This window comes from Bombyx mori, chromosome 25 (assembly GCF_030269925.1).
Source record: "Bombyx mori chromosome 25, ASM3026992v2".
Lineage (NCBI taxonomy): Eukaryota > Metazoa > Arthropoda > Insecta > Lepidoptera > Bombycidae > Bombyx > Bombyx mori.
The window spans coordinates 923,812-936,667 of record NC_085131.1 but is presented as its reverse complement, the minus strand read 5'-3'; the positions used below and the strand labels follow the sequence as shown (position 1 = coordinate 936,667).

Genomic DNA, 12,856 nt, shown 5'->3' with positions numbered 1-12,856 from the left:
GCGTCCGCTTCGCTGGGCATTTAAAATTAACATTATTATTTCTCACCCCTACAATGATTCTCATTAACGCCCCCGCAACTGGTGTAGGGAGTCCAACACTCATATAAATATTAGCCTATCCATTAAGTACATGTATTTTCTACATGGATACAAAGTTTCAAGTCAATCGGATGCACGGTTCAGTAGTTATAACGGAACATCCGTAAAAACCACTGTAGATTTATATATTAGTATAGATAGATAATTCTACAGTGTGTGTATGTGACTAAACTCCTCCTGGCTGGACGGCTGGACCGATTTGAATGATTTTTTTTTGCTTTTGGGTGGCGCCCTGGATGGCTTAGATTCACAAATCAGCCCGGCAGATGGCGCTGCAGTCGGTATGTATACTGCAACTAAACGGCTGAATCGACTTGAATGATTTTTTGTGTACGCCTTCATTCATTCATTTCATTCATTTTGTGTATGCAGGAAAAATCTGTCGGGTCCGCTAGTATAGGTGTGCGGTGTAATACCGCTGAACATCTTAGTAAGCTATAACGCCACACTGCACGCTTATTCAAAGTTGCAGTTGAACAGTAACAACAGTCGTGCAATAACCCGGTTACGTGGAAGTTGGCTCCGGTCCTCGCGACCGTAACATTTAACATTTACATTTAGTAATTAAAACATTAACATTAACATATAACAGTAACATTTGTAGAACATAGAACATTTATAAGTGATTGTTAATTAAAGTGAGTTAGTAAAATCCAGACTTATCATTGGTAAAACACTACTGCAAACCAGCTCTGTGTCCCCACATTTTTTTGGTCGTCCATAGGTCGCTGGTTCATATCCAGCTCGAAGGACCAAAAAAAATATAGCTACTACTATACTAAAAAATATAGCTTTCTAAGATGTTCGGCCGTATACACCGAACAATAGGAGATTATCTCTAATAAAAACACAGTTCAGGGTTTATTATTGTTTTATTATTATTGTTTCGGACATGTCTTACTAATCAAAAATCATTTATAGTCATTTTGCTATCAATATATAGCACTTTATATTGCAGTTTGCCTTTCGATATTAACACAATCAAAAATAGCCAAGTAAGTCAATAATACATTTAACGGACTCAATTATCTAATATGTAATAAATAAATACATATTTATTAAATAAATAAATATATATTTGTTTATTAATAATTGATACTTGAGCAATATCCATTATTAATTAAAATTATTCCAAAAATTTATTACCAATAAAATTTTTTTTATCTTCATTCTTTTTTTTTAATTAAGATCAGCGATCAGTGTGCCAGTTGATAATCAACACAAAGACAAAATATATCGCGTTTATATTATTGCGATTTCCAACTCAAAGACTTAAGTTAGGTGTGATGACGAAAATATATATTTTGGAAAAACGATCAGTCTGTGTTTTCAATAATGAACAACTCACATCCTGTGAACTAGCTCTGACCGGGTTTATTAAGCTAAGATAGGTCTGAGTTATTGCTAATAAGGTATCATGAGTAACCAAGGCCCAGCTCCCAAGTGTTGCTTCCTGGCTCATACGCACACCACTTTCTAGAAAACCAGAAGTCCACTATACTTGGGACAAGTGTTCATTCCGGACGTGTAAAACCTTCCGCAAACTTCCAGAATCAAAAGTCATCCTAGATAGAAACACTATTTCGGTCGATCGAATCTCAGACACCAGGAAACAACTCATTGTCACAATTCAATTCGTTTGTCACATTCTAACAGCAATGCATAATAAACAAAAAAATCTTGTAAATATTAAATTTTTATAACATAATTATTATTGGTCTTTATAATACTAAAAAACCGTGAAACACAGTCCGTGAATCGTTTTAAAATCAATAAAAATGGAATTGACTTGTTTCATAGCACATTCGACTCTTTCTAGATACATAAAAATTACATACAGTGCCTTTAGCTTTTGTTTCTACTGTATTTAACTTCTGCCCTAAATCCGACTATTTATATTTTACAACGAGCAGATTGCCCATCTGTATCACTCTATATTAGAGACGGCGCGTTGAACCTGAATAGTTTTTGCTTACTTTAACGTGTGACCACTCCGGTTGTTAACAATATCAATGTAATGTTACCGCCTAGTTGATGAGCACTCGTGAGCACGTCATATTGCGTACAAAAGTCTCTCAAGAAAATTGAAGAGTTTGGCACGCGCCCACTACCGATCCTTTGGATACGCGGCGGGCTTTGATTGCGTTTGGTCACGAGTGCAAATTTGCAGTTTTACCGCCAACTCCCTCCTGCCCCTCCACCGCCTCTCTGCTGCCATCTTCCCTGCCCCTGCTTATTCTGCTGATGGCTGCTATAATTATTACCTCCTTTGTAGCTGTTGTAGCCTTGGCCCTGATTGTTATAATCTGTACTGTAGCCAGGGTTGTTGCTATATTGGTTACCGTAGTCCTGGTTGGAGCTGTTGTAGCCCTGATTTTGACCTCTGTTTTGATGGTAGCCTTGCTTCGGATGGTTCTGGTTTCCGTAAGACTGGTTCTGATTCCCGTAGGAGTGGTTCTGGCTTCCGTACGATTGACTTGAATTACCGGACCGATTGTAGTTCTGGTATGACTGGTTAGGATTGTGTGGTACATAGCCGCCTCGTGCCGGTCCGAATGACTGCGAGCGTTCTGTGTCAAAGATAAAGCGATGTTATTTATCAAGACTATTTATAAAGAGGGTTTAACCATGGACATAGTTTAGAGCACGAAACAGTGGTGCGTACATGTTCACAAACTTGCCGTGGCAACTTTCAACTAATCTTTAATCTCTATCAGATTCATCAAACTCTAAAGCAATTATGAAGGCTACGATGATGGAAGTCGAAAGGCAAATTTAGACTGTTAGTGTTTTTAGAATAGAGAATTAAGCAAGCGTGTCTTTTTAGAGATCTGTCGTCCGCAGTTTTTGATTAAGACAGACAGTTATATATCTGAAATATTAGAAATGGTGATGATCTTCTTCATCATAACAAACAATAGGTGAGATCTGTTTCTGTCCGTAAATGTTGTAAATTTTGTATTAATTTTATATTTCGTACCTTTCATGCGTGACTTAGATAATTAATTGAGGACATTTTCGATAATTATAAAATAATCATTTTTAAGAATGTTATATCATCTTTCAATGTCAAGTTTTATTATTTGAATTATACTTAAAATTTAATGAAACTTAAAGTGCAGTATGAAAAAAAAATGACCTAGTCAATTGTATACAATAAAATGTTAAATCCTAAACGGCAATGGCGCAGGATTTTTTTGACACGGCTTTAGTCGCGCTGGTAACACTCGAGCCGGGAGCCGAAAGGGAACAAGTTCTTAATCGTTCGCTTTGTAACGATCAAATGTAACACAGACGTAAATATTTCAAAATTAACTCTTTAATAATAATAAAAAAATCCTACGACCAGATAGAACATATTAATATCATAATATTAATACGACAAAAAAATAACATTGATTTTTTTCACTTTTATATTCACTCAATTGGTGCAGCAGAATGTTCTTGGGTGGGAAATGACGGCGGGGCATCCGGAGACTGGCCAAATCTACTCCCTCTAAAGCTACATAACAATCATGACCACTCTGTCAAGAAACGATTAAGTAAAAGAATAATTCAGTTAACTCAATTAAATGGATAAATGCAAAACTTGCCCTCCGTATATAATACTAACACCATACAGGGTACTATAGCTATAGGATAATATAGCTTACAGACTCCTGTGCGTCAGGGATCATGTTAATGCCAACAGAACTAATATAGACTTAAAAAGAGCCACACAAGAATTCTTTGCGACAATAGGCAAGAAGGATTGAACCGTGTGGAAACGCTTATTATGTAAATAATATTTTCCGTTTTTTTTTTTTTTTTTTTTTTATTTTATTGCTTAGATGGGTGGACGAGCTCACAGCCCACCTGATGTTAAGTGGTTACTGGAGCCCATAGACATCCACAACGTAAAGCGCCACCCACCTTGAGATACAAGTTCTAAGGTCTCAGTAAGTACAGTTACAACGGCTGCCCCACCCTTCAAACCGAAACGCATTACTGCTTCACAGCAGAAATAGGCAGGGTGGTGGTACCCACCCGCGCGGACTCAAAAGAGGTCCTACCACCAGTTTCTTTTCTTGAAGTCGTTAAAAACATTTAATTTACTCACAAATAATATTACAAACCTGCCGGATTTGAATTCCATTCGATAAGTCACACAGAATAATTTGGTGTAAAATTACCGGGCGCATCCAGCAGTCTTTAAGTTAAGTCCTTGTATTTTATAATCCTACTATGTACAATTGTCATCAAAATCTTTGTAAGTAGTATTACGGTGCTTTACGATTTTCACGATCAAGTTAAATCGTAAAATTACATATAAAGTTCAGTTTTGTTTCAAAGGCTTTGCGGCATCATGCTCGGGTTTCGTTCGAAACGTTGTGGCTTCGTAGTAGACTTACCACTTGTTTAGCGGAAAACAATGCGAATTGACAACACAGAAAATAGCTTTGATTCTCTTTTGTTTTTGAAGGTGTTAAAAGTTTGATATTCAACGACCTCAAAGCTGCGAGTTTGTCGCGTTTACACAAGTAGAGCGGGACCTCAAACAACAAATATTTAACTCGTCGTTACTAGCTCGGCCTGTATATATGTAACCAAATTTTTCAACGCAATATTAGTTAATTAAGTTAGTTAATGTAAGTTAAAAAAGCAGTAGGCAGCGGCTTGGCATTGCTGAAGTCCATTGGCGACGGTAACCACTCACCATCAGGTGGGCTGAATGCTCGTCTGCCTACAAAGGCAATAAAAAAAAATGATTGCCACTGTGAAGGTGTCATCTTAGTGCTCTTCAATTATAAGCTCTAGTTCGTTTATCGGTTTAGTAATGCGAAACTGGGTTATAAGTTTCCACCAAATCCTATTTTTGTCGCCTTTTTATTTTTTATTGCTTAGATGGGTAGACGAACTCACAGCCCACCTGGTGTTAAGTGGTTACTGGAGCCCATAGACATCTACGACGTAAATGCGCCACCCACCTTGAGAAATAAGTTCTAAGGTCTCAGGTACAGTTACAACGGCTGCCCCACCTTTCAAACCGAAACGCAATACTGCTTCACGGCAGAAATAAGCAGGGTGGTGGTACCTACCCGCGCGGACTCTCAAGAGGTCCTACCACCAGTGAAAAATTATGCCTCATGCCAATGCCTCACGCATTATTGTTCCTGTTAGTGACCCTTATGTATGTAGATGTAGATGCCTTTCAATTCTCGGCTGCATTGACTTTGTAAAGTCATCGTGGCCTAAAGGATAAGACGTTCGGTCCATTCGTATGTAGCGATGCAACGGTGTTCGAATCCCGCAGGCGGGTACCAATTTTTCTAATGAAATACGTACTTAACAAATGTTCACGATTGACTTCCACGGTGAAGGAATAACATCGTGTAATAAAAGTCAAAAACCCGCAAAATTATAATTTGCGTAATTACTGGTGGTAGGACCTCTTGGGAGTCCGCGTGGATAGGTACCACCAGCCTGCCTATTTCTGCCGTGAAGCAGTAATGCGTTTCGATTTAAAGGGTGGGGACAGCCGTTTTAGTGTAAAAACTGAAACCTTACAACTCATCTCAAGGTAGGTGGCGGCATTAACGTTGTAGACGTCTATGGGCTCCTATAACCACTTAACCTAAGCAATAATATATTTGACATTTGAGGTCTTACTGCCGTAACACCGCAGAATACCCTAGCTAGGGCAATCGTTGGACGCGATTACCTTTATATTCCAATGCTGCTTACGAACGATGAGGCCGCAATGTAACTCAAAGTGGCCGGAGGGAGAACGACTACGCGGTAATTACTCTCGTCGAGTACAAAACGATTCGCGCCCATTAGCCGACATTGTTCGCGCACACCAGCAGCGCCAAGTACTATCATTAAATGCAGTTTATTTATGAGTTATATATGGCTTCGTGGCATCGCGCATATCTCTGTCTACGTATTTTTTTTTATTACTTAGATGGGTGGACGAGCTCACATCTCACCTGGTGTTAAGTGGCTACTGGAGACCATGGACATCTATAAAACTACACCTTGAGATATAAGTTCTAAGGTCTCAGGTATAGTTACAACGGCTGCCCTACCCTTCAAACCGAAACGCATTACTGCTTCACGGCAGAAATAGGCAGGGCGGTGGTACGTGTCGCAAATACGCTGTGCACGTTATGTGAGTTATGTGAATTATTTTCATAACTTCTTACACTGTTTTGATTTCTTTAATTGAAGTATTAGCGAAATAAAGGTAAATAAATTTTATAAAGTTGAAGAAAGCGTAGATATTACGCAATATTTCAAGATGCATATTATATGTGCTTTATATTTAGAAATGCTATTGCTATTTCATTCATCAATTAATAGAACACAGGAATGTCAGGAACACAGCTGTCAATTAACAATAAGCATGGTTTTAATGCAACAATAACATGCACGCCTCACATTATTTTCATTGCCGCGGGACGACTGAAAAACTCACGAGAGCTCACAGTAGGCGACTTGTTAATGACGTTTTTACCTTCTTAATAAGATACCAGGTTACTTTACGAAAAAAAGAACTAACCGATTTCAAGTAAATTAACAATAATTTAAATATTTTTTTTCTTATAATCCGAAATCACCTACATCAATGTTTTTCCGGCCGAAAAAGAAACAAAAACCGCCGAGAACACCTACAGAACATTTGAAGTGAAAGACCGAAAATTATAACCCGAGCTAGGCTGCCTTAATAGGCGTTCAATGGTGGAGGCGGGAGCGACATTCACGTCATGAAAGACTGTCAAATAAGAGCAATAGGTGGCCCCACGTTGGGCGCCAAAATTGTACGACGCGACACTCAGCGCTCAGGTTAGTATGCACGCCGCTTATTGTCCAAAGAGATGACGTCTAAAGGTTTTATATGAATAGTGGCGTGCAACTAACCTATATATTTTTATTTACTTCGTTCTTCAGCGCTCTTCAATCCATAAGGATACTCGTTGACATTAAAGACATTAAGTCAGATGGACCTTTTCAGAAATTGAGATCTCTGCAAGTGAGTATTTTAAGTTCCTTTTTTTCTAATCTTCTATCTATATATACAAAAATGAATTGCTGTTCGTTAGGCTCGCTAAAACTCGAGAACGGCTGGACCGATTTGGCTAATTTTGGTCTTGAATTAATTATGGATATCCAGAGAAGGTTTAAAAGGTAGATAAATATGAAAATTGGAATTAAATAAAAATAACAATTTTGTTTTCCCTTTGATGTGTTCCCCGTCGGACGGATTCCTTTTGTTTATTTTAAGTTTATTTTATACAAAAGTTTAGGTCTTTTATTTATCGATTGAGGCACTACGAAGTCTGCCGGGTCAGCTTATGTGTAATAAGAGCGGCGACAGTTTAGGGGCCAACATTTCCTTTATCAAAAATATTAGGTTTAAGGACCCCAAGAAAATCCAAAACTACGAGGGCTGCACTAAAAGTATCGGGAATGGAATATTTCCACTGTTCCTGTCATATTAAAATCTTTTTAATTGAAAACTCCTTGGTTTTAAAAATCGAATACCATTTATTTATTAAAAAAAAGATTATCCATCTTGTCACGAGGTTTTGTCAAACTTGTTTAGTCGTTGAGAAAATGGAATTGACTCGAGAAAATTCAAGAGCGATGATTTATTATGACTTTCGAAGTGGTTTAACACAAAAACAGTGTGTTGACCGGATGATTTCTGCATTTGGTGATGAAGCCCCATCCAAAACCACAATTGATCGCTGGTTTGCTGAGTTTCAACGTGGACGTGTCAAGCTCTGTGATGATCCCCGTCAAGGTCGTCCAAAAACTGCAGTCACCCAAGAAAACGTTGATGCTGTGCGTAAGCTAATTGAGGAAGATCGACATGTGACATACCGCGAAATTCAGGCAACTTTAGACATTGGCATGAGTCAAATACAAATAATCTTGCATGAACAATTAGGTGTAAAAAAGTTGTTTTCCCGATGGATACCGCATTCGCTCTGTGAAGAGCAAAAAGCGGCTCGCGTTACTTGGTGCGTCAGAACTCTCGAAAGATTCCACGCAGGATCCTCAAATGCTGTATACAACATTGTATCAGGTGACGAATCCTGGATATATGCGTACGAACCCGAAACAAAAAACCAGTCACGAGTTTGGGTGTTCGAAAATGAGTTAAAGCCAACAAAAATTGTTCGTTCACGGAGTGTTGCAAAAAAAATGGTGGCTACGTTTGTCTCCAAAACCGGCCATGTTACACTATTCCTCTTGAGGGACAAAGAACGGTTAATGCAGAATGGTATGCTAGCATTTGTTTGCCACAGGTCGTTTCCTGAACTCCGTAAAGAGAACTGCAACCGCCGCATCATCCTCCATCACGACAATGCGAGTTCTCACACCGCGCACAGAACAAAAGAGTTTTTAGAGCAAGAAAACATAGAATTATTAGACCATCCGCCGTACAGCCCCGATCTAAGCCCTAATGATTTCTATACTTTCCCTAAAATAAAGAATAAATTGCGCGGACAGAGATTTTCATCACCTGAAGAAGCTGTGGACGCCTACAAAACGGCCATTTTGGAGACCCCAACTTCAAAATGGAATGGTTGCTTCAATGATTGGTTCCATCGTATGGAAAGATGTGTCAAATTTCGAGGAGAATACTTCGAAAAGCAATAAATACATTTTTAAATAGTAAGGTTGTGTCACTTCGTTAATTCCCGAAATTTTCAGTGCCGCCTATGTATGATCGTATTCATATGAGCTATAAAAATTCAAATCCGTCGTTATGATTCCGATTCCTTAGGCTAGATCACTATTTTTATTATTAACGTAAGTTTTGGCGACTAATCAATCAAATAATTTGGGCATAACCTTAATAAAACACTATAACTTGTTCTGTATCACTACATAGTATAAAACAAAGTCGCTTTCTCTGTCCCTATATCGCTATGTATGCTTAAATCTTTAAAACTACGCAACGGATTTTGATGCGGTTGTTTTTAATAGATAGAGTGATTGAAGAGGAAGGTTTATATGTATAATAACATCCATTAAACAGTGGAGAAATCAATATAATAAATTACAGTTTCCGAAGCGAAGCGAGGGCGGGTCGCTAGTATGTATGTAATATGTATGTATGTAATATGTATGTATGTAATATGTATGTATGTAATAAGTATGTCTGTAATATGTATGTATGTATATAAAATATATGTAACGGAATTTACGTTGTTTTCACCCAATCATAAAACGTCGAATTATCTTGAAAATTAGAACTTTGGACAATCTCATCAGCCCGTCTGGTGTTAAGTGATTAACGGATTTATGAAGTACCTTGAGGCATAAAGTCAAACGCTCATCATCCAAGGTCAAACGCTGGTGTTTCCTGCAATTGGTAGGGTATCTTAAGAGCTCGCACAGGTAAATACCGTCATCCTACCTATTTACAGCCGTGAAGCAGTAATGCGTTTCGCTTTAAAGGGTGAAATTGAGACTTAGATGTCTTAAGGTTGAGGCATTTATTTACGGATACGGTTTTGTGGTGTGGCGGAATCCAATAAGTGAATATTCACCACAGAGGATTAAACGTGAATTTTCAGGTGAACCGGGAAACGGGGGTCGGGGGAGGGGAGGCTCCTAAATAAAAACGATGAACAGCCCTCCCCTCGCGACTTGTACGGTTCGAGCACTTGAGCACGTGCGCCGCTCGGCTTCTAATTATTGCTAGGTGCAGACGCCCGCTACAATGTCGGAGAGCTCGAACGACATCGCCGAAAACCGTTTTAATATTTCGTTGCCTCCAATGAACACTACGCTAACTCCAAATTCGTAGGTTTACAGGAGGAGCGTTAAAACGAAAAAAGTTGATAAAATATTTATTATTGTAGATATATTTATGGTTTTTTCTTGTGTAACTAGCTGATTTACTCTTGCTTCCAACCCCATCAATAATGATTTGTAATACTTTTAAAATACTGAAGCGATTTGCGTGAAAAACGAAAATTTCAAAATTTTGAGTTAGTGTTCATTAGAGGCATCGATTTGAATATGCAATTTCGAAAAGGGCACATGTCGCATATTTTGCCAAATACGTTTTTTCAAATGCATGTAGTTTTGAGGCTTACCTACACCCATTTTATAATAATTCCAGTAATGGTCAATTGCTAATTAACACTAAAATGCATATTGATTTGTTTCATATTCTGATGAGATTTTCGTATCGACTGGAATTACAAGGAAAAGCTTTGAGGACGAAGGACACTCAAAAATAAGGGTTGAGTAGAGACAAGGAGTAGACAAAGTTTCCTATGCCGTCGCCCGTTGTACTGCAATGGTAGAATCACGACTTTGTAATAAAATGGTAAAGAAGGCAACTTAGATAAGCACAGATGATATTATAAATCTAAAGAAAAATGTCTCTAATTGTAAAACGACTTTTCTTAGATAAGTTCACTCACCTATCATTCAATGAAGAGAATATTTAGTCTTATATAATTTAATAATATTGTTTGAATTATTAATTTAAATAGAGATATTAAATTGCCCTTGTAGGCAGACGAGCATACGGCCCACCTGATGGTGAGCGGTTACCGTCGCCTATGGACTTCAGCAATGCCAGGCGCAGAGCCAAGCCGCTGCCTACCGCTCTAAATGTTACAGGTGAGTGAATATATTGTCACATGAGTTTATTATAGTTTTAATTTTATATTCTCAATATTATAGTATTTGTATTACAAATAACACAATTAAGCATTTCTGTGTCCGGAGTATTTGATATAATTATATCGAGGGCTGTAAGGTTATTTGGTTTAAGCGACATTTCGCTTAGCACAAGACATTAAAATTTATCTTTACATTTACATTTAATATAAATATAAATATTTACTAACAATCTTTGTAACTAAGGTTCGTTTTAATTGGTATTAGCATCAACGATTCGATGTCTTTATTAACTTGAACTTCAATTAAGTTTACCACGTTCAAACAGCTGAAGAAGTTTTTTTCTTCATGATATTTTTTCCAAATTTTAAACTTTAAATGGTTCTCTGGCTAACTGTAAACTTGCAAAAAAGTCGTTTAAACCAAATAGCCTTTTACTCCTCCATTTTATTTCACTGTAGTTATTTTTGATCTCACACTATTTATGGCTAGCCTATATTAGAAATACGAGCCAAGTTAATAAATCTGAAACATTCTCCAACTGTATCAACTTGCTACTTAGCCTGCTTGAAGATGACGCTCTTTTTCGATTTGTAGTCCTCGCAACGTTGTTAAAGTTTGTAACTAAAAATAGTTTAATAGGAAAGCGAACTTTTGAATTATGCTGATGACAGAGCGTCGCAAATTACGGATTAAGGTTTAGGATGCATTAACGAAAAGTCGTGAGCGTCTGTGATTTTTTTTATCCTACCTAAGCTGACGGCTTTGAGAGGCCATTTCAGCGTAACCCTAACAAGTAGGTGAGCTCACGGGGCTCAAACCTGACGATGTTGCTAACACTAACCCTAGCAAGAGCAGTGCTTCGCAGAATCTACCACCGGATTGGAAATGCGACCCACTGAGAAGATCCGGCGAGAAACTCGCGTCTGTGATACTCACTTTATATAGGGCAATGATATATCGGGCAATATTCGAACATGATAATAAAGGGCATGGTGATGATGGTGGTCAAATGCCCACTGCCAGTGAGCGGTTGTCCTCGTTCAATTGTTTTTTCCAGTCTCCCAAATCACACCTGCCAAGTCTCTATCTTAGTCTATGTCTAGTCAATGCAGGTCGTATGTTCTATCAAAGAGGTTGCACGCCACGACGCTTTTTTTTTTTTTTTTTTTTTTTTTTTTTTTTTTTTTTTTTTTTTTTTTTTTTTTTTTTTTTTTTATTGCTTATTGCTTAGGTGGGTGGACGAGCTCACAGCCCACCTGATGTTAAGTGGTTACTGGAGCCCATAGACATCTACAACGTAGACGCGCCACCCACCTTGAGATACAAGTTCTAAAGTCTCAGTATAGTTACAACGGCTACCCCACCCTTCAAACCGAAACGCATTACTGCTTCACGGCAGAAATAAGCAGGGCGGTGGTACCTACCCGTGCGGACTCCCAAGAGGTCCTACCACCAGTGCTTACCAATAAGTCATGGTTAAGGAACATAGGTATGGATTAAAGTTAGCAGTGTGATGATGTCGTGATAACGTGTAACGATTATAGCGAAATAATTAAAACTAATAATTATGTTTTCGTAACAGGCGCCCTAATTGAGCTGCATTCTGAGCAAACTTCACCTTAAGCACTTCATCTCTTTGGAAGGACTCACATAAAAACGCAACAGATAATTAAACCATAATCTCCCAAACAATTCTCAATAGGCACTGCAGAAATGTTATTTCAAAATTAGAAAAAAAAAAGAAGCAACTTCCGCATTTCGACGGATACCGCCTATTTCGATCGGATTAGAAACGATGTTAAAAGCCTTAAAATACGCATTAGCACGCCTCCAGAGCCACCTGGTTCGATTACAAAAAAAAAAAAAACAAAAAAACTTCCGACAATGTAGCGGGTAATCTTTACCGACTGAATAGGAAGCACTTGAGCCCGTCGACCGGTTTAAAAAAATATCGCCCTCCATTGTGTTGGCAGCCCTCGATAATTATTATTTTCGTAGTTGGCGACACTGCGTTGAACAATGACGTCGGTAGGGTTGCTGCCGGGGTTAATGTTTTTGTGCAGTTATTTTGTGGGCTCATTTGAATTGTTGTTAAATAATGATCAATAAATTTAACATCCTG

General features: G+C 38.1%; 1 protein-coding gene across 1 annotated transcript in view; it reads right to left on the bottom strand.

Moving 5' to 3' along the window:
* Positions 1-952: 952 nt before the first annotated feature.
* The window catches only part of LOC101746473 (5'-3' exoribonuclease 2 homolog), a 31,938-nt gene continuing 20,034 nt past the window's right edge, over positions 953-12,856 (bottom strand). Inside the window, exon 17 of the mRNA XM_012690015.3 lies at positions 953-2,669. Within this exon, the coding sequence (XP_012545469.1) occupies positions 2,272-2,669 (398 nt within the window). The 3' untranslated portion in view covers positions 953-2,271. The remainder of the gene's footprint in view (positions 2,670-12,856) is intronic.